The 21,276-nt window shown below is 41.8% G+C and overlaps 1 protein-coding gene across 1 annotated transcript in view; it reads right to left on the bottom strand.

Annotated features, from left to right (window-relative positions):
• Window positions 1–1,576: 1,576 nt before the first annotated feature.
• Window positions 1,577–21,276, bottom strand: part of LOC126267945 (keratin-associated protein 10-8-like) — a 63,549-nt gene continuing 43,849 nt past the window's right edge. Inside the window, exon 3 of the mRNA XM_049973260.1 lies at window positions 1,577–1,781. Within this exon, the coding sequence (XP_049829217.1) occupies window positions 1,722–1,781 (60 nt within the window). The 3' untranslated portion in view covers window positions 1,577–1,721. The remainder of the gene's footprint in view (window positions 1,782–21,276) is intronic.

Raw genomic sequence — 21,276 nt, 5'->3', positions numbered from 1 at the left:
TGTACACACCCCACACAATTACAGAGCCTCCACTAGCTTGGACAGTCCCCTGCTGACATGCCGGGTGCATGGATTTATGAGGTTGTCTCCATACCCGTTACAATTTGAAACGAGGCTCGTCCGACCAGGCAACATGTTTCCAGTCATCAAGAGTCCAATGTCGGTGTTCGACGGGCCCATGCGAGGCGCAAAGCTTTGTGTCGTGCAGTCATCAAGGGTAAACGAGTGGGCTTCGGCTCTGAAAGCCCATATCGATGATGTTTTGTTGAATGGTTCGCACGCTAACATTTATTGATGGCCCAGCATTGAAATCTGCAGCAATTTGCTGAAGGGTTGCACTTCTGTCACACTGAACGATTGTCTTCTGTCCCCGTTGGTCCCGTTCCTGCAAAAACTTTTTTTCCGACCGTAGCGATGTCGGAGATTTGGTGTTTTAGTGGATTCCTGATATTCAAGGTACAATCGTGAAATGGCTGTACAGGAAAAATCCCCACTTCATCGCTACCTCGGAGATACGTACTGTGTCCCATCGCTCGCGCGCCGTCTGTAACACCACGTTCAAACTCACTGAAATCTTTATAACCTGCCATTGTAGCAGCAGTAACCGATCTAACATCTGCGTCAGGCACTTGTAGTCTTAGACAGGCGTTGCCGAACGCAGCGCATGGCGTTTCAGTGTATATTAACAGATCTGTCCGACTTCGGGTCTGCAGAATTCCCCTGTTGCCTTCTACAACCCTCTAATTAATAATCAGAAACCCCTTCTAGAAGGATGAGGGCCGATGCTGGTTACAATCAAGATAGGAGAAGATTAGCAGGTAACCCGAAATGTACCTGTTAATTGGGAATCGGAGGTCAGACAGCCATTTAAATTTCTACCACCCCTATCGCTACTGTTGTTCGGTTAAAAGAGAACAAAAGCAGCAACATCTACATGATTTTGGTCAGATTTAACACAACCGGTGGAGGAGTAGTTATGTTTCTTTTTGGCTTTCGAATGTATTTTATTCAGTGCGTCACATCGTTTCCACTGAGCAACCGCTTATGTTCTAACATGACTGCAACAGTGTAGTCATATAGACTCTGAAACCTGTTGTTTGGTGTGTCATATTCTAATACTGATGAGGCTCCCTGCATATTTGAAGTTTAAATTAGTTCATGTGTGCAAAATATTCTGTTATTAGAATTTCAAGACGCAGAGATTGTTTTCGGTCTTGCGAAGTATTCATGCCCTAGGTTACCAATAATTTTCAATATAGCGAACAGCCACAAGGCTGTGACTTCTGAAATTTTCCCGTCGTATTTGTTAGAAGAAAAAAAAGCCACAAGGCTGTTCGAGATGTTATTATGAATTCCAGACCACGGTTTCGTCATGGCTTCACTCGAGATTTGATATATAATGAAAAAGAAAAGGCTTCTCTCACAGTAAGGTGGAAGAAATTGTTGAGGTATTTGATTGTCTTAAACACACACACACACACACACACACACACACACACACACACACACCACGCGCGCGCGGAGTCTGAAGAGTTGTCCACTTATTACTTGTTACTATAAAAAATGAGAATGAAGGTGCTAGTGGACGCACTTCAAAATTTACTTTATTCTCCACACGAAACATACGCTTCTACTTACGTTAATACACAAAATACAATTGCCAAATATTATTCACACGATATCTTCTCGTTCGCAAATGACGACAGTCGTTTGGAACAGACTCACTGCACCCAGTCGTGAATCCTAGTGGCTCGACAGCAGCAATAGCTGAGTTTAAGCGGCTGCAACAGAAGGACATTAGTTTGTCAACAAATCTCAAGCAAGTCGTATTGCACAAGCTACATTTGACATCGGTATCTCATCTATACCAACAATAAATCTGCAAAACTCTCATGTCTGTCTGCTTGAACACTCTTATCCAAAACTGCTAGGCGAATTTTCATGGGGTTTTCACAGGTAATATGAGTAAAGCTTCGGGCACCGTATAGGCTTTATTTATTTGAAATCGGATATCGTGATTTCCAGTTTTATCTAAAACCAACGTATTTGTCTGTTTGTCTGTTTGCCTGTTTTTAACGCGCTCTAGCGGTTCTAGGTGCTCAGTCCGGAACCGCGCGACTGCTACGGTCGTAGGTTCGAATCCTGCCTCGGGCATGGATGTGTGTGATGTCCTTAGTTTAGTTAGGTTTAAGTAGTTCTAAGATCTAGGGGACTGATGACCACAGATGTTAAGTCCCATAGTGCTCAGAGCCTTTTGAACCATTTTTTAACACGCTATTTTCTTTCATGTTGTTTTCACAGGTGACTTGGCTGTAGCCTGGGACACCTTGTAGGCTTTATTTCATTAAAATCGGATCACAGAAAAAATGTAATTGAAAGTTATATCAATGCTAATATTATTAACGGAAATATAACTCTGTCTGTTATGTCTTCACAACCAAGCTGCTGAACAGATTTCGATGACATTCGGTATAGAAATAGCTTTAGCTTCATCCATGCCGGCCGTTGTGGCTGAGCGGTTCTATGCGCTTCAGTCTGGAACCGCGCGACCGCTACGGTAGCAGGTTCGAATCCTACCTCGGGCATGGATGTGTGTGATAACCTTAGGTTAGTTAGGTTTAAGTAGTCCTAAGTTCTAGCCGACTAATGACCTCAGATGTTAAGTCCCATAGAGCTCAGAGCCATTTTTGCTTCATCTATGAGGAAGAACTCAGGCTAGTTTGGAAAATAAGGTGACTCCTAAGAATACGAGGTTGTTGTTGTTGTTGTCTTCAGTCCTGAGACTGGTTTGATGCAGCTCTCCATGCTACTCTATCCTGTGCAAGCTTCTTCATCTCCCAGTACTTACTGCAACCTACATCCTTCTGAATCTGCTTAGTGTATTCATCTCTTGGTCTCCCTCTACCATTTTCACCCTCCACGCTGCCCTCCAATGCTAAATGTGTGATCCATTGATGCCTCAGAACATGTCCTACCAACCGGTCCCTTCTTCTCGTCAAGTTGTGCCACAAACTTCTCCCCAATCCTATTCAAAACCTCCTCATTAGTTATGTGATCTACCCATCTAATCTTCAGCATTCTCTGTAGCACCACATTTCAAAAGCTTCTATTCTCTTCTTGTCCAAACTATTTATCGTCCACGTTTCAGTTTCATACATGGCTACACTCCATACAAATACTTTCAGAAACGACTTCCTGACAATTACATCTATACTCGATGTTAACAAATTTCTCTTCTTCAGAAACGCTTTCCTTGCCATTGCCAATCTACATTTTATATCCTCTCTACTTCGACCATCATCAGTTATTTTGCTCCCCAAATAGCAAAATACCTTTACTACTTTAAGTGTCTCATTTCCTAATCAAATGCCCTCAGCATCACCCGACATAATTCGACTACATTCATTTATCCTCGTTTCGGTTTTGTTGATGTTCATCTTATATTCTCCTTTCAAGACACTGTCCATTCCGTTCAACTGCTCTAACAAGTCCTTTGCTGTCTCTGACAAAATTACAATGTCATCGGCGAACCTCAAAATTTTTATTTCTCCTCCATGGACTTTAATACCTGCTCCAAATTTTTCTTTTGTTTCCTTTACTCCTTGCTCAATATACAGATTGAATAACATCGGGGACAGGCTACAACCTGTCTCACTCCCTTCCCCACCTCTGCTTCACTTTCATGTCTCTCGACTCTTATAACTGCCATCTGGTTTCTGTACAAATTGTAAATAGCCTTTCCCTCCCTGTATTTTACCCCTGCTACCTTTAGAATTTGAAAGAGAGTATTCCAGTCAACATTGTCAAAAGCTTTCTCTAAGTCTACAAATGCTAGAAACGTAGGTTTGCCTTGCCTTAATCTTTCTTCTAAGACAAGTCGTAAGGTCAGTACTGCCTCACGTGTTCCAACATTTCTACGGAATCCAAACTGATCTTCCCCGAGGTCGGCTTCTACCAATTTTTCCATTTGTCTGTATTTGTTGTATACTGTATACAAAAGGGAAATGATCGTATGGCGCCACTGGGCGGAAGTTCCCGGCGGGAAGTTCGGCTGCCAAGTGCGAGTCTTATTGACTGCGGCGCCACAATGGGCGACTTGCGTGTCGACGATGTGGCTGAACTGATGATGAGAACAGCACAACGCCCCAGCCGGGAATCGAATCCGGCCCCTCGTGCGTGGCCTTCCAACGCGCTGACCGTTCAGCTATTCGGACGGACTACTGTACACAAAGTATAATGTATAGCTGCTTCAATAACACAATGCAGTGGTGCTCACTTCTGCCTATGCTCTTCCGTATGCGCTGCTTGGCAGCGAAACTGCCGAAGTCGCGTGTGCAGACGCATCGTGCGTTGGAGCAGCGTGGGAGGGGATAGGGTGGGGCGCACATCACAACCTTTGCTTACACTAACAGGCAGACTCGTGATGGCAGCTGACGTTATTGCATGTACAGTAGCTTACTTACTCATCAATCATTCATCACAGCAAAACTAATGATATGCCAACGCAGCCGCAGGTAAAGCTAGTGTTCAATACCTGCATCGCAAAAACAATGACGGAAAGAAAGGAGAGGTTTAAGAAAGACATTAAAACTCAGAGTGAAAGGACATCGACGATAAGATTCACTGATGACATGGCCTCATTCAATGAAAGCGAAGAAGAATTACAGGATCTTTTGAATGGTATAACAGTCCAGTGAGTACAGAATATGGATTGAGGGTAAACCGAAGAAAGTGAATAGGAGTAGGAGATATAAGGTTAGTGATAAACTTAACATCAAAATAGGAGACCAAGAAGTAGACGAAGTTGAAGTAGACAGAGAAAGAAGGCATTCGTGGCCAAAAGGAATCTACTGGTGTCAAACGATAGCTTAATTTGAGGAAACATTTTCTGTCGAAATTTGTTTGGAGCACAGAATTTCGTTGTAGTGAAACATGGACTGTGGAAAAACCTGAAAGACAGAGAACTAAAGCATTTGAGATGTTGTGCTACAGAAATATGTTGAAAATTAGGTGGACAGGAACGAAATGGGGAGATTCCCCGCAGAATCAGCGACGAGAGGAGCGTATGGAAAACGTTGACAAGGTGAAGCGACAGGTTAATAGAATAACAGGGCACGTAGGTGCTACATTCACGGATTCTTCTTGAAAAAGTGCTGTATATAAGTATATTATTGCATTTGTCCACAAATTCGCATGGGTTTAGAAAGCATCTGGGAACTATGGGTGAAGGACAACAGCCAAATTCCATATTCGTAGATTTCCGGAAAGCCTTTGTGTTCCATGCAGACTGCTATCGATGGTCCGAGTGTACGAAATATGTTGTCAGATAGGTGAACATCTCGAAGGCTTCTTAAGTCCCATTACGTTGTCCTGGACAGCGACTGTTCATCATAGACAATGGTACCGTCCAGAAGGCCTCAGTGAACTGTGATAGGACGGCTCTTTTTCACATAAGTGATCTGACGCTAGGGAGAGCAGCAATCTGGGGCTATTAGCTGGTGACACTGTAGTGTATGGGAAGGTGTCATCATTGAGTGATTGAAGGTGGATATAGACTTACCAAAAAAAAAAACTGGGCCGGTGAAACATGTCACTTGACAGTTCGCGTGTGGTTGGCTATACTGCGGTTGCCATGTTGCAATAGGTGCCGTCCCACACGCCCATAACTCCGAAATACGTTTTGTAATTGTAAGCTACAGTCAACGTTTATACGTTAAGCGCAACACTGTCGTTTTCCTAACAATGGAGAGAACGACGACGGAGACTAAGCGTTTGATAATGCGTGAAACCGGGTAATAAAAACACCCGAATTAATGACGTTATCTATGAAAAGTCGTTCCAAATTTTTATCGTAATAGCTGCACGTAAAACGTCGCATAATATTGTAAACCTAAGCATACCTAAAACATGCTATCCACACTAATAAAAAGAAATAAGCAAAACATACATAGCCTACCCGATTGTAGAGAGAAAGGACCCAGGTTTCGCCTAACCATATGACCGTCCTTTCCTACAATTATGTGTAAGAAAATGGTACGAGCTGCAACGACATGTGCTTTTTCAAGTAACAGTTTTCGTCCATCCAACATTTCAAAACGGAAGCCCATACTTTTGAATATCATCGTAAGTGACGTTTTCCCCCCTGAAAAAAGTTCACTTTCTTTTAAAGAAATTAGCACCTTCACTATTGTGGGGTATTCTTTCCTTTTATAGAATACGTATATGTGCCACGAGTTGCATGGGATTGGAAAGAATATCTGCAAGAGGACGATGCTGCTTTTTTTTTTTTCTTTCCCGGAGTACTTAACCCTCTAACGGTAAGGTTGGAGTTGGATCCGACCCCAGCGAGTCTGCTTTGTTTATAACTCCCCATTCCCTTTTCTGACAGCACTGTGGTTCCAGCTACCCTACCAGCCAGTCGTCCCTAGAGTGCTGAGGAGGCCACGTCAGTCTGGTGATTGGCCTGCAGCTACCCTCTCTATCCGAAACCTACATTACCTGCGCTCAGGTTGGATCCGATCCCACCTTACTGTTTACGTCACACTTATTAGTTTCTTTTGTGGGGACGATTCAAACCCATATTGATGTTTATATTACATCTAAGTTTTGTTTTCTCTTCTAGTATCTTACTAAAATGGCGCATTAGCTCCTTAGACCCCCCCCCCCCCATGAACCATGGACCTTGCCGTTGGTGGGGAGGCTTGCGTGCCTCAGCGATACAGATGGCCGTACCGTAGGTGCAACCACAACGGAGGGGTATCTGTTGAGAGGCCAGACAAACGTGTGGTTCCTGAAGAGGGGCAGCAGCCTTTTCAGTAGTTGCAGGGGCAACGGTCTGGATGATTGACTGATCTGGCCTTGCAACATTAACCAAAACGGCCTTGCTGTGCTGGTACTGCGAATGGCTGAAAGCAAGGGGAAACTACAGCCGTAATTTTTCCCGAGGACATGCAGCTTTACTGTATGATTAAATGATGATGGCATCCTCTTGGGTAAAATATTCCGGAGGTAAAATAGTCCCCCATTCGGATCTCCGGGCGGGGACTACTCAGGAGGATGTCGTTATCAGGAGAAAGAAAACTGGCGTTCTACGGATCGGAGCGTGGAATGTCAGATCCCTTAATCGGGCAGGTAGGTTAGAAAATTTAAAAAGGAAAATGGATAGGTTAAAGTTAGATATAGTGGGAATTAGTGAAGTTCGGTGGCAGGAGGAACAAGACTTCTGGTCAGGTGACTACAGGGTTATAAACACAAAATCAAATAGGGGTAATGCAGGAGTAGGTTTAATAATGAATAGGAAAATAGGAATGCGGGTAAGCTACTACAAACAGCATAGTGAACGCATTATTGTGGCCAAGATAGATACGAAGCCCACGTCTACTACAGTAGTACAAGTTTATATGCCAACTAGCTCTGCAGATGATGAAGAAATTGAAGAAATGTACGATGAAATAAAAGAAATTATTCAGATAGTGAAGGGAGACGAAAATTTAATAGTAATGGGTGACTGGAATTCGAGTGTAGGAGAAGGGAGAGAAGGAAACATAGTAGGTGAATATGGATTGGGGCTAAGAAATGAAAGAGGAAGCCGCCTAGTAGAATTTTGTACAGAGCACAACTTAGTCATAGGTAACACTTGGTTTAAGAATCATGAAAGAAGGTTGTATACGTGGAAGAACCCTGGAGATACTAAAAGGTATCAGACAGATTATATAATGGTAAGACAGAGATTTAGGAACCAGGTTTTAAGTTGTAAGACATTTCCAGGGGCAGATGTGGACTCTGACCACAATCTATTGGTTATGACCTGTAGATTAAAACTAAAGAAACTGCAAAAATGTGGGAAATTAAGGAGATGGGACCTGGATAAACTGAAAGAACCAGAGGTTGTACAGAGTTTCAGGGAGAGCATAAGGGAACAATTGACAGGAATAGGGGAAAGAAATACAGTAGAAGAAGAATGGGTAGCTCTGAGGGATGTAGTAGTGAAGGCAGCAGAGGATAAAGTAGGTACAAAGACGAGGGCTGCTAGAAATCCTTGGGTAACAGAAGAAATATTGAATTTAATTGATGAAAGGAGAAAATATAAAAATGCAGTAAATGAAGCAGGCAAAAAGGAATACAAACGTCTCAAAAATGAGATCGACAGGAAGTGCAAAATGGCTAAACAGGGATGGCTAGAGGACAAATGTAAGGATGTAGAAGCTTATCTCACTAGGGGTAAGATAGATACTGCCTACAGGAAAATTAAAGAGACCTTTGGAGAGAAGAGAACCACGTGTATGAATATCAAGAGCTCAGATGGCAGCCCAGTTCTAAGCAAAGAAGGGAAGGCAGAAAGGTGGAAGGAGTATATAGAAGGTTTATAGAAGGGCGATGTACTTGAGGACAATATTATGGAAATGGAAGAGGATGTAGATGAAGACGAAATGGGAGATACGATACTGCGTGAAGAGTTTGACAGAGCACTGAAAGACATTAGTCGAAACAAGGCCCTGGGAGTAGACAACATTCCATTGGAACTACTGACGGCCTTGGGAGAGCCAGTCCTGACAAAACTCTACCATCTGGTGAGCATGTTGTATGAGACAGGCGAAATACCCTCAAACTTCAAGATGAATATAATAATTCCAGTCCCAAAGAAAGCAGATGTTGACAGATGCGAAAATTACCGAACAATCAGTTTAATAAGCCACAGTTGCAAAATACTAACACGAATTCTTTACAGACGAATGGAAATACTAGTAGAAGCCGACCTCGGGGAAGATCAGTTTGGATTCCGTAGAAATACTGGAACACGTGAGGCAATACTGACCTTACGACTTAACCTTAGATGAAAGATTAAGGAAAGGCAAACGTACGTATCTAGCATTTGTAGACTTAGAGAAAGCTTATGACAATGTTGACTCGAATACTCTCTTTCAAATTCTAAAGGTAGCATAGGTAAAATATAGGGAGGGAAAGGCTATTTACAATTTACATAGAAACCAGATGGCAGTCATAAGAGTCGAGGGGCATGAAAGGGAAGCAGTGGTTGGGAAGGGAGTGAGACAGGGTTGTAGCCTCTCCCCGATGTTATTCAATCTGTATATTGAGCAAGCAGTAAAGGAAACAAAAGAAAAATTTGGAGTAGGTATTAAAATTCATGGAGACGAAGTAAAAACTTTGAGGTTCGCCGATGACATTGTAATTCTGTCAGAGACGGCAATGGACTTGGAAGAGCAGTTGAATGGAATGGACAGTGTCTTGAAAGGAGGATATAAGATGAACATTAACAAAAGCAAAACGAGAATAATGGAATGTAGTCAAATTAAATCGGGTGATGCTGAGGGAATTAGATTAGGAAATGAGACACTTAAAGTAGTAAAGGAGTTTTGCTATTTAGGAAGTAAAATAACTGATGATGGTCGAAGTAGAGAGGGTATAAAATGTAGACTGGCAATGGCAAGGAAAGCGTTTCTGAAGAAGAGAAATTTGTTAACATCGAATATCGATTTATGTGTCAGGAAGTCGTTTCTGAATGTATTTGTTTGGAGTGTAGCCATGTATGGAAGTGAAACATGGACGATAACTAGTTTGGACAAGAAGAGAATAGAAGCTTTCGAAATGTGGTGCTACAGAAGAATACTGAAGATAAGGTGGATAGAGCACGTAACTAATGAGGAGGTATTGAATAGGATTGGGGAGAAGAGAAGTTTGTGGCACAACTTGACTAGAAGAAGGGATCGGTTGGTAGGACATGTTTTGAGGCATCAAGGGATCACAAATTTAGCATTGGAGGGCAGCGTGGAGGGTAAAAATCGTAGAGGGAGACCGAGAGATGAGTACACTAAGCAGATTTAGAAGGATGTAGGTTGCAGTAGGTACTGGGAGATGAAGCAGCTTGCACAGGATAGAGTAGCATGGAGAGCTGCATCAAACCAGTCTCAGGACTGAAGACAACAACAACAACAACAACAGCTCCTTAGAACTCCTGAGGAAATATACAACGAGTTTCTCCGACAGTAGGCGTAGTCAGATGATGGCGACAATATCGATGCAGAAAACTGTTCAGAAACCAAGGATGATGTATTATCTAATGCTGATGACGAGGATGATGTATTTAATTGTGCGGCAGGAGCAGTCGAGTTTGATAATTCTCAGTCAGATGTAGATGATGAGAGAAATTTTGAGCTAGGTAAAGACTTAGAGACAATTTGGACCAACAAACCCATCCATTCAAAATTTTCTAGGACACCAGCGTCAAATATTATTACTCATCTCCCTGTTCCACGTGGGGAAGCAAGGGGGGTCACTAGTGAATTGGAAATATTTATATTATTTATAAATCCGAGAATTATAGAAAAAGTATTTTGTACACAAATCTTGAAATCGATAAATCTAGTGGTTTCATTCACCAACAGAGAGCGTTGAAATAAAAGGGTTGATGGGCCTTCTCTTCATGAGTGGTATCCTAAAAAATTCTATGCTCAGTGTATTAGAGGTGTTCTCAGCAACCTATGGACCTCCCGTATTCCGTTGCACTATATGCAAGAAAAAGCTTGCATTTCTTCTAGAGAACCTCCGATTCGATGATAAAGCCACCAGAGGCCAGAAAAATCAACGACAAACTTGCGGCTTTCAGAGAAGTGTGGGACATATCTGAATCTATCAGTGAAAAAAATTATAGTCCATCTGAATATGTCACAGTAGGTTAGACTCTACTGAGTTTTCGGGGTGCCTGTTCATTCAAAACGTATACCCCATCGAAACCCGACAAATATGGGTTGAAAATAATGTTATTATGCGACGCAAGGACATTCTATTTTTTGAGTGGCATTCGATACACTGGCAAGGACAACAGAATAAAGAGGAGACTTGGAGATTTGCTTTTACCTGACCAGTATGTTTTGCGCCTGACGGAATCTGTCAGGGGTTCTAATAGAAACATTACACCGGACAATTAGTTCTCCTCACTGGAGGTGACAGATGCCCTCCTCCAAAAGAAACTCACATTTGTAGGTGCATTGAGGAGGAACAAACCGCAAAATCACCATCAATGCTGCTTTCCGCTCCAGTAGGCTCTTCGACATTTATGAATCAGGACGAAAAAACTTTGGTGTCATTTACCCCAAAGAAAAATAAAAAAGTTTTGCTGATATCGTCTATGCACTTCTCTGGAGAGATAAATGAAAAATCAAATAAGCCTGAAAATGAAGAGTTCTACAATCTAACTAAAGAAGGGGTCGATGTATTAGGTATTCTTTGTCACAGTAGGACCACAAAATGAAAATCGAGAAGATGGCCCATGCCGTACTTTTATGCTATTTTAGACATCGCTGTTATAAACAGTTTTATCATCTAGAAAAGCAATAGCAAAATGGACAGCTTTTCATATGACGCGTGAATATCATTTCTCAAAAATCTTGCGCTTTCTTTGACAAAACCTCTTATGGAAAAGAAGTTGAATAACACACATCTTCCCCGTGAGTTCCGTTCGTCTATTGGAAAACTTTTAGAAAAAGAACCAATCGAATTAGACAAGCCTACCCAAGCACAGCCACTAAAGAAAAGAAGATGAGATTTTTGCGACAGATCAAAAGATAGGAAGGGAAATGCTTTTTGTAGTAAGTGTAATCGTTCTATATGTGAGGAGCATAAAGTTATTATATGCCCTGGCTGTAAAGAAACTGAGATGTGATAAATTGTGCCAAATATGTATTTCCATCTACATCTCCATACATACTCCGCAATCCACCATACGGTGCGTGGCGGAGGGTACCTCGTACCACAACTAGCATCTTCTCTCCCTGTTCCACTCCCAAACAGAACAAGGAAATATGACTGCCTAATATGCCTCTGTACGAGCCCTAATCTCTCTTACCTTATCTTCGTGGTCTTTCCACGAAATATAAGTGTTCAGGGCTGTATGTTTCCAGGATAACATTATACATTTATTACTTGTTCCTATTACATTATATCTACAAAGACATTTACTACTGAGACCTTTATGTTTCGAAACTGCTGAAACTATAATTATTTTCTACAATTAGTAAGAGATGTGTCTCACTTAGTTCCTATCTTTAGAATTTCTAAAGCACTCAAGTTCCTAGTTAATGACTGAATCTTTTGATTTTTACTATGTTTTCAATAATTTTATAGAGAATACTTCTATTAAGGTATTTTTTGTAATCAAGTTCCAATTTTTTTTCCAAAGTACTTTATATTGTTACTTATTTACTATAAAAATTTAAAAAAACTTGTTGTTATAAGAAATATTATATGTGTTTAATTGATAATAAAACTTCTTCCAATATTCATTTTTTATTTTACCTCGAAAAATCGACATTTGGAGGGTGGGGTCTGATCCAACCCCACCTTACCGTTTATGTCAGGAAACTTCATCTTACCGTTAGAGGGTTAAAACACACTTTCTCCCGCAGGGCCCTTATTCCACACAGTTAACTTCACTGTCTTGTAAGTCTTCAAGTAGCTCGCAGGTTCGAATCCTGCCTCGGGCATGGATGTGTGTGATGTCCTTAGGTTAGTTAGGTTTAAATAGTTCTAAGTTCTAGGGGACTGATGACCACAGCAGTTGAGTCCCATAGTGCTCAGAGCCATTTGAACCATCTTCAAGTAGCAGCCCTTTCCTTATAACTGTTCTTTCACTGAGTCCTAGAGTTTTCGAGGAACGCTCTTAAACTTTATCGGCAGGAATCGACGCATGCCTACCAGAAACAAATTCTTTTTCTTGCTAGTAAAACTCACGCGTCCTCCGTAGCAATTCCAAAGCCTGACTATTTAATGGCACTCCACGGCGCAACGGATTGTCGCCTGGTGAACGACATCGTTTTGGTGACATTGTTTAACAAACAAAAGCTGTAGTCGAGGCGGTAAAGCAACACAACATCAGGCGTTCGCACACTAAGGCTACGGCCACACGACACGGGCGTTTTTTTTTTTTTTCACGCGTGTTTCTGCAGGCGTTCACGCCGACATTATAGACCACTGCGTGTTGAATGGGGCTGGCCACACGAGGCGTTTTCGCAAGACGCGGGGCGGGCCCGCAAACTTCGGCGTTCACGCTGAGCGAACGCTCTCGGGTCCATTCGTTCTGCGTGTTTCTCACGCTGGGCGGTGGCCACAGGGGCGGGAGACACGCTGCGGCAGAATCCGGAACCTCAGCCCTTTCATCCGACGCTTACCGACAATTACCGAACTGAAATCGTAGCGATGCCAACATATGCAACAATGCGTGGAGCGGTATTATTTCAATAGGCACTTCATAATAAAGAACAGATGCAGTCTCACAATGCGTGGTGCGATATTATAAAATAGGTATTTCATAATGAAGTAGCCACACATGTCTTATTTTTGGTTTTATAACATGTCAAATGCATGATAAATGTACATGGTTTGAAAGCCAAAGTACGGGATTTTAGTTGGTTATGTACGAGGAAAAAAGTTCTATGGTTGGCAACCCTGCTCGGCCGCCTGCTGTTCAGTTTAGGGACAGACTTTGCCGTCCTCGCTTCGTCGTCATTTTAGCAGTCTTCTTGTATTTTATAAAGTGCCAGAATGGAGCGTCTGGACAGTGAAATCATTATTACGGAAGTGCAGAAACATCAATGGCTGTACAATACAAGGGATCCGGAATACAAAATTAGAGAAAAAAAAAGAGAATCGTGGCAAGCAGTTACGGCGGCCGTTATGGGAAAAAAATTGGATGGAATGGATAACACGCAAAAATCAGATCTAGGTAATTACAGACAGTAAATATTTTATTAATTGCTATAAACAGTGTACAATGATACTTTTACATGAATAAAATGTTAGCAAGCCAATACAAAAATTAGTCTTCATCCGAAGAAGTTTGCATAATGATCTTGCCATGGTACTGACAGCTTCTTTTGTCCCATGTGCCGGAATACTTTCCATTGTGCAAGTAAGTGTGCCTTCAAAATTATAACCACCATGTTGTCTCACAAAATTGTGAAGTACACAACATGCTTGAACAATAGTATCCGCCACATCCACGTTAACATCGATTGGACGATGGAAAATTCTCCATTTATTGGATAAAATGCCAAATGCACATTCCACAATACGTCGTGTTCTTGATAGTCCGTAGTTAAACACTTTTTGTTTATTCGTAAGGTTTTTTGCAGCATATGGTCTCATTAAATGGTCGCGTGAATTCTGGCAGAAACGCGCGTGGAAAAAACGCTCGTGTGGCCGTAGCCTAAACAGACAATGTTTACCCGGAAGCCGGCAATGTGGTAGCGTCGACGCCCAAAACCGGCTTTTATTCGGTGCTGTTATTGGTTCAGAAGATGCGGCGCCTCGTGTCCCTCACTTGTTTGTTATATTACCAACTCTACAGCGCTTGGGGAGTGACCTTGAAGTGACATGTTTTTTTTCCCCTCTCTCTGCTTGCTATTGGAACAGGAAAGGAAATGACTAATAGTGGCACAAGGTGCCCTCCACCATGCGTCATAGAACAGCTTGCGGAGACTATATGTGGATTTAGATTTAGATGTATAGAAGATCTACACAAGGGGAACAAAAACAGTATATAGGAAGGGAAAAGGAAGTTGATGAAAATGAGATGGGATGTATGATACAAGAAAAGAATTTGACAGACGACTGAAAGACCTGTGTCGAATTGGAATTATTGAGATCCTTGGGAGAAACAGCTATGGTAGAACTATTCCACCTGATATGAAATATATATGAGATATTCAGCCTTCGGAAGACTACTACAATTCAGATTTTAAGAAAGAGCACGTGTGTACAAGTCTGAATATTAGCGAGCCATCAGTTTGATACGTTATGGTTACAAAATATTGACAGAACTATTAACGGAAGAAGGGAAAAATTGGTAGAAGCCGACCTCGGTGAAGATTGGTTTGGGTTCCGAAGTAATTTAGAAACATGCGAAGCAACATTGACCCTACCACTTATATTAGAAGATTTACAGACAGTTGTTGATAATGTTGACAGGAATACACACTTTGAAATTCTGAGGGTGGCGGGGATAAAACAGAATGCGTAAGGTTGTACAGGAACCAAACGGCACGTGTGAGTCGAGAGCCATGGAAGGGAAGTACTGGTTGAAACGCGAGTGAGACAGACTTGTAGTCTATCCCCAATGTTATTCAAATGGCTCTAAGCATTATGGAACTTAACATCTGAGGTCATCAGTCCCCTAGTCTTAGAACTATTTAAACCTAACTAACCTAAGGACATCATACACATCCATGCCCGAGGCAGGATTCGAACCTGCGACCGTAGCAGCCCCGTGGTTCCGGACTGAAGCGCCTAGAACCGCTCGGCCACCGGGGCCGGCAATGTTATTCAATCCGTGCGTTGAGCAAGAGGTGAAGGGCTCCAAAAAGAAATTTGGATTAGTAATTAAAGCTCAGGGAAAAGAAATAAAATCTTTGAGGTTTGCTGAAGACATCGTAATTCTGTTCAGAGGCAATAAAGGACTTGGAAGAGCACTTGAATGGAAAGTACAGTGTCTTGAAAGGAGGATATGAGATGAACATCAACAAAAGCAAAACAAGCATAACGGTTTGTAGTCGCATTCAAGCAGGTGATGAGATCGGATAACTTATGAGGAGTACTTCATCGAACTGAGGAAAAAGTAAACGTACGCCACAAAACTGACCAAAAGAAGGGGTCAGTTGATAGACAACCTGAAACAAAGGATTCGTCAGCTTGGGAGTGATGGGATATGTAGAGGGAGAACAAGGCCTGACTACAGTAATGTGGATTGAGGAAGGTGGACTGCAGTAGTTATGCAGAGATGAGGAGGCTTACACATGATAGACTAGCAGGGAGAGCTCCATCAAACCACTCTCCGGGCGGAATATTACAACAACAAATACCATTCTTCGGACAAAAAACCCAGTGAAAACAGGTGCTTCAGAGACAAGAATCTTTGGATTTCATTAATTCATTCAGGTTACTATGTGTATGACAGTATGTAAAAGATTTTAATTATGAAGTATTTGCTTGCGGGTGACGATTCATTTTTAATACTTTTCCACTGTAACGACTAAGACTTCACTTCTAGCACAAAATCTCGTATCCAGGTTTCATCAAGTACAAAAATCCATTTCAGAAAGCGTTCTCCCTTTGTTCTGCAACGTTGAAGCAATTCTTCTGCGATTCTGTTTCCAAAACGATTATACATTGCTGCGCAATACTTGGCTTCTGGGGAGCGACAGATTGGCTCAGGGAAGTTGGTAGTTCAGAATTCTAGCTAACAGGTCTATTTATGAAGTACAGACTTTCGTGGGCAAGATTTTTACATACAGACAAGGCGTGATTTATATCTGTTTCTTCGCCGCGGGAGAAATTTGGCGTAATCGAGAGAAGTGCTTCGTACAACACTTGTGATTAAATGGTGGAAGTAGGAAAACGATATGACAAGTGTAAATAATACAGTTTTGTTGGGTTTAGACGAACTTTTAACAAAAATGTATGCTTATGCGTTTCACAGTTATTTTTATCTTTCTGCGTAAACTGAAGTTTCTTCGAATTGCTTAATAACTCTTTCAATTTCATACTAGAACACATCACTCCCATTATCGCAAGGCCCAATCGTCTACTGTGTTGTGTTACATAACTAGTCTTAATAACACAGCTCACCCCAGTCTTCGCGAAGGAAACGATTACAACCTCTCACAAAACGTACTGAACATTGTTTTTATTAGCCACGTAACGTACTAAAGATAGCTCTTTATAATACACTGCTAGAAAAAAAAGCAAAATGTAACTTAGTACACGTACAAACCATCGGCTGCTATGTAAATGATTTAGAGTTGTAATTCTCTGTGACAGGTAGGACGGTCACCAGAGTGCATTAGTGTTGTTCGTGTTTAGTGTTGTTATCTGGCCCGAAAGGGTCTTTAAGTCTGATCGATCATGGTGAAGCACAACAGAGATCCGTGTGCTCTTGTGGGACAGCTGATCAGCACCTGACAAAGATGGAAACAGGCCCCATTCTGGACCACCATTTGGCCGGCTGGTCGAATCGTGCAGTATTCCAGATACTGTGCACCAGACACATCGTAACCACATCTGCTTCTGGCATCCAAGCCGCACGAGGTATTCTAGGCCGCCTTGACACGGTTCCCGTTGCTCCCCCAGTCGGAGGTTCGAGTCCTCCTGCGGGCATGGGTGTGTGTGTTGTCCTCAGCGTTAGTTAGTCATGTTAAGTAGTGTGTAAGCCTAGGGACCGATGATGGTTCAAATGGCTATGAGCACTATGGGACTTAACATCAGAGGTCATCAGTCCCATGACTTAGAACTACTTAAACCTAACTAACCTAAGGACATCACACACATCCATGCCTGAAGCAGGATTCGAACCTGCGACCGTAGCGGTCGCTCGGCTCCAGACTGTAGCGCCCAGAACCGCACGGCCACTCTGGCCGGCGGATAATCAGTAAAAAAATTGCGCTTGGCATATTTGCTGCCGGTCGATACTCATTACAAGTTCTGACTTTCTTCAACCTAATACTGAATTACTACGTCTGTTTGTATGACAGTGCAGGATGTGAGTTCGGTTTGCGAAGCTCATCGTTTTTCCGAAGTAGGGAAAACCTTCCCTGACGCTCATTTGGTACGCGTTACGACTTCCCCTTATTTTTGCTGCAGAATTCAGTAGGAACTTGAATTCTGTTTCAAATGAATGACTTTTTCCATTCTTCTTGCGAAATAATCACGTTTATTTGCAATGATGTTCGTGAACTGTTAAAGTAAATCTGTAGATATTAGAAAAACATGCTTTTTTCCTTGTCTGACGAGTTGCGGGTACGCAGTGCTTTGTAGCAGAGGAAATTCATCAGGACAGTAAGAGGGATCCTACTCCGTCATCGTCGACTGCTTTTCATCCGAGAACCGCGGCAGAGCCGCAGAGCGCTTATTCTTGAGATGGCACTTCACGGTCGCTACGCTACTAATCTCCTGAGTCAACCGCAGTCTGTTTGTTCCTTCCGGCTCAGTTGCTTTCTCTCGATGCCAGTGACTCTCTTTCTGTAGCAGTTCTAGGAAGGGGAACGTCTTGTTATATTCTCCCATCCTCATTCGTTCTACAAACACATGTTGGACGATGTACCACGACCACTCCATAAATTCCATTAATTTATTGAAGACTCTTTTACGGTTACTCTTCTTTACTGGTCGACAGGCAACCGTCATCTAGAAATTTTTTTGAAGAATTCCCCACTAACGGTAATCCCACTGCTATTGTTTTCTGAGAATTGATTCCTTGCATATTATATGTACAAATTGAATGGCGTTAGAGATTAGCCATGGCGGCGTTTTGGTTCTTGTAGAGCTGTAGAGTTAGTCTTATGTCGCAATTCTCTATCAATTTGAACATTTTATTCCAATTAATTAGCGAACGCATTATCATTGTCTGTGGAAGCGCTCAAGAATAGTTTTATTTATTTTTTGAGCTTCTAACACTTCTGTATTGTAATCAGAACGGATTTCCTTTCGAAATCCTGATCGATCTGTCAGCAGATTTTCTTCTGTTATCTTTTCTACATGATGGTAGCTAATATTAGTTAGTATTTTTGAGGCATAAGGCAATAGGTTCAATACAGTATAATTTTCGAAATTTTTTTTCGTTACTGATGTTGGCAATGCAAAACATAGCTCCACTTCAAATAACAAAGCGTACCCGAAGGGGGAATTGCGGGACCTATGAGTAGAGATTATTGTTGTTGTGGTCTTCAGTCTTGAGACTGGTTTGATGCAGCTCTCCATGCTACTCTATCCTGTGCAAGCTTCTTCGTCTCCCAGTAACTACTGCAACCTACATCCTTCTGAATCTGCTTAGTGTATTCATCTCTTGGTCTCCCTCTACGATTTTTACCCTCCACGCTGCCCTCCAATACTAAATTGGTGATCCCTTGATGCCTCACAACATGTCCTACCAACCGATACCTTCTTCTGGTCAAGTTGTGCTACAAACTTCTCTTCTCCCCAATCCTACTCAATACTTCCTCATTAGTTATGTGATCTACCCATCTAATCTTCAGCATTATTCTGTAGTACCACATTTCGAAAGCTTCTATTCTCTTCTTGTCCAAACTAGTAATCGTCCATGTTTCACTTCCATACATGGCTACACTCCATACAAATACTTTCAGAAACGACTTCATGACACTTAAATCTATACTCGATGTTAACAAATTTCTCTTCTTCAGAAACGCTTTCCTTGCCATCGCCAGTCTACATTTTATATCCTCTCTACTTCGACCATCATCAGTTATTTTGCTCCCCAAATAGCAAAACTCCTCTTCTACTTTAAGTGTTTCATTTCCTAATCTGATTCCCTCAGCATCAACCGACTTAATTCGACTACATTCCATTATCTTCGTTTTGCTTTCGTTGATGTTCATCTTATATCCTCCTTTCAAGACACTGTCTATTCCATTCAACTGCTCTTCCAAGTACTTTGCTGTCTCTGACAGAATTACAATGTCATCGGCGGACCTCAAAGATTTTATTTCTTCTCCATGGATTTTAATACCTACCCCGAATTTTTCTTTCGTTTCCTTTACTCCTTGCTCAACATACAGATTGAATAACATCGGGGAGAGGCTACAACCCTGTCTCACTCCCTTCCCAACCACTGCTTCCCTTTCATGCCCCTCGACTCTTATGACTGCCATCTGGTTTCTATGTAAATTGTAAATAGCCTTTCCCTCCCTGTATTTTACCCCTGCTACCTTTAGAATTTGAAAGAGAGTATTCGAGTCAACATTGTCATAAGCTTTCTCTAAGTCTACAAATGCTAGATACGTACGTTTGCCTTTCCTTAATCTTTCATCTAAGGTTAAGTCGTAAGGTCAGTATTGCCTCACGTGTTCCAGTATTTCTACGGAATCCAAACTGATCTTCCCCGAGGTCGGCTTCTACTAGTATTTCCATTCGTCTGTAAAGAATTCGTGTTAGTATTTTGCAGCTGTGGCTTATTAAACTGATTGTTCGGTAATTTTCGCATCTGTCAACATCTGCTTTCTTTGGGATTGGAATTATTACATTCATCTTGAAGTTTGAGGGTATTTCGCCTGTCTCATACAACATGCTCACCAGATGGTAGAGTTTTGTCAGGACTGGCTCTCCCAAGGCCGTCAGTAGTTCCAATGGAATGTTGTCTACTCCCAGGGCCTTGTTTCGACTAATGTCTTTCAGTGCTCTGTCAAACTCTTCACGCAGTATCGTATCTCCCTTTTCATCTTCATCTACATCCTCTTCCATTTCCATGATATTGTCCTCAAGTACATCGCCCTTGTGTAGACCATCTATATACCCCTTCCACCTTTCTGCTTTCCCTTCTTTGCTTAGAACTGGGTTTCCATCTGAGCTCTTGATGTTCATACAAGTGGTCCTCTTATCTCCAAAGGTCTCTTTAATTTTCCTGTAGGCAGTATCTATCTTACCCCTAGCGAGATAAGCCTCTACATCCTTACATTTGTGCTCTAGCCATCCCTGCTTAGCCATTTTGCACTTCATGTCGACCTCATTTTTGAGGCGTTTGTATTCCCTTTTGCCTGCTTCATTTACTGCATTTTTATATTTTCTCCTTTCATCAATTAAATTCAATATTTCTTGTGTTACCCAAGGATTTCTACTAGCCCTCGTCTTTTTACCTACTTGATCCTCTGCTGCCTTCACTACTTCATCCCTCAGAGCTACCCATTCTTCTTCTACTGTATTTCTTTCCCCCATTCCTGTCAATTGTTCCCTTATGCTCTCCCTGAAACTATGTACAACCTCTGGTTCTTTCAGTTTATCCAAGTTCCATCTCCTTAAATTCCCACCTTTTTGCAGTTTCTTCAGTTTTAATCTACAGGTCATAACCAATAGATTGTGGTCGGAGTCCATATCTGCCCCTGGAAATGTCTTACAATTTAAAACCTGGTTCCTAAATCTCTGTCTTACCATTATATAATCTAGAGTAGAGTTTATACCTCCGAAAATCTACCAATAACTTGTCGAATCGATTCCACGCCAAATCGCTGCTCGTGTGCTCATTTTTGATCCTAGTAATTTTTTTTTTCATTATCTTCTGATAACCATTCTAGCATTGAAAATAAATTTACTTCGAAATATATTAATATGAAATTATATTTCATTTTGTATCCACGCTGATATAGAAGGGGCTGACAAATCGTGGGATACGTCCTAATATCGTGTCGGATCTCCTTTTGCTCGACGTAGTGCAGCAGCTCTATGTGGCAGAGAATCAACAAGTCGTTGGATGTCTTC

Source organism: Schistocerca gregaria, chromosome 4 (genome assembly GCF_023897955.1).
Source record: "Schistocerca gregaria isolate iqSchGreg1 chromosome 4, iqSchGreg1.2, whole genome shotgun sequence".
NCBI lineage: Eukaryota > Metazoa > Arthropoda > Insecta > Orthoptera > Acrididae > Schistocerca > Schistocerca gregaria.
This window is presented reverse-complemented; position numbering and strand designations above follow the sequence as displayed.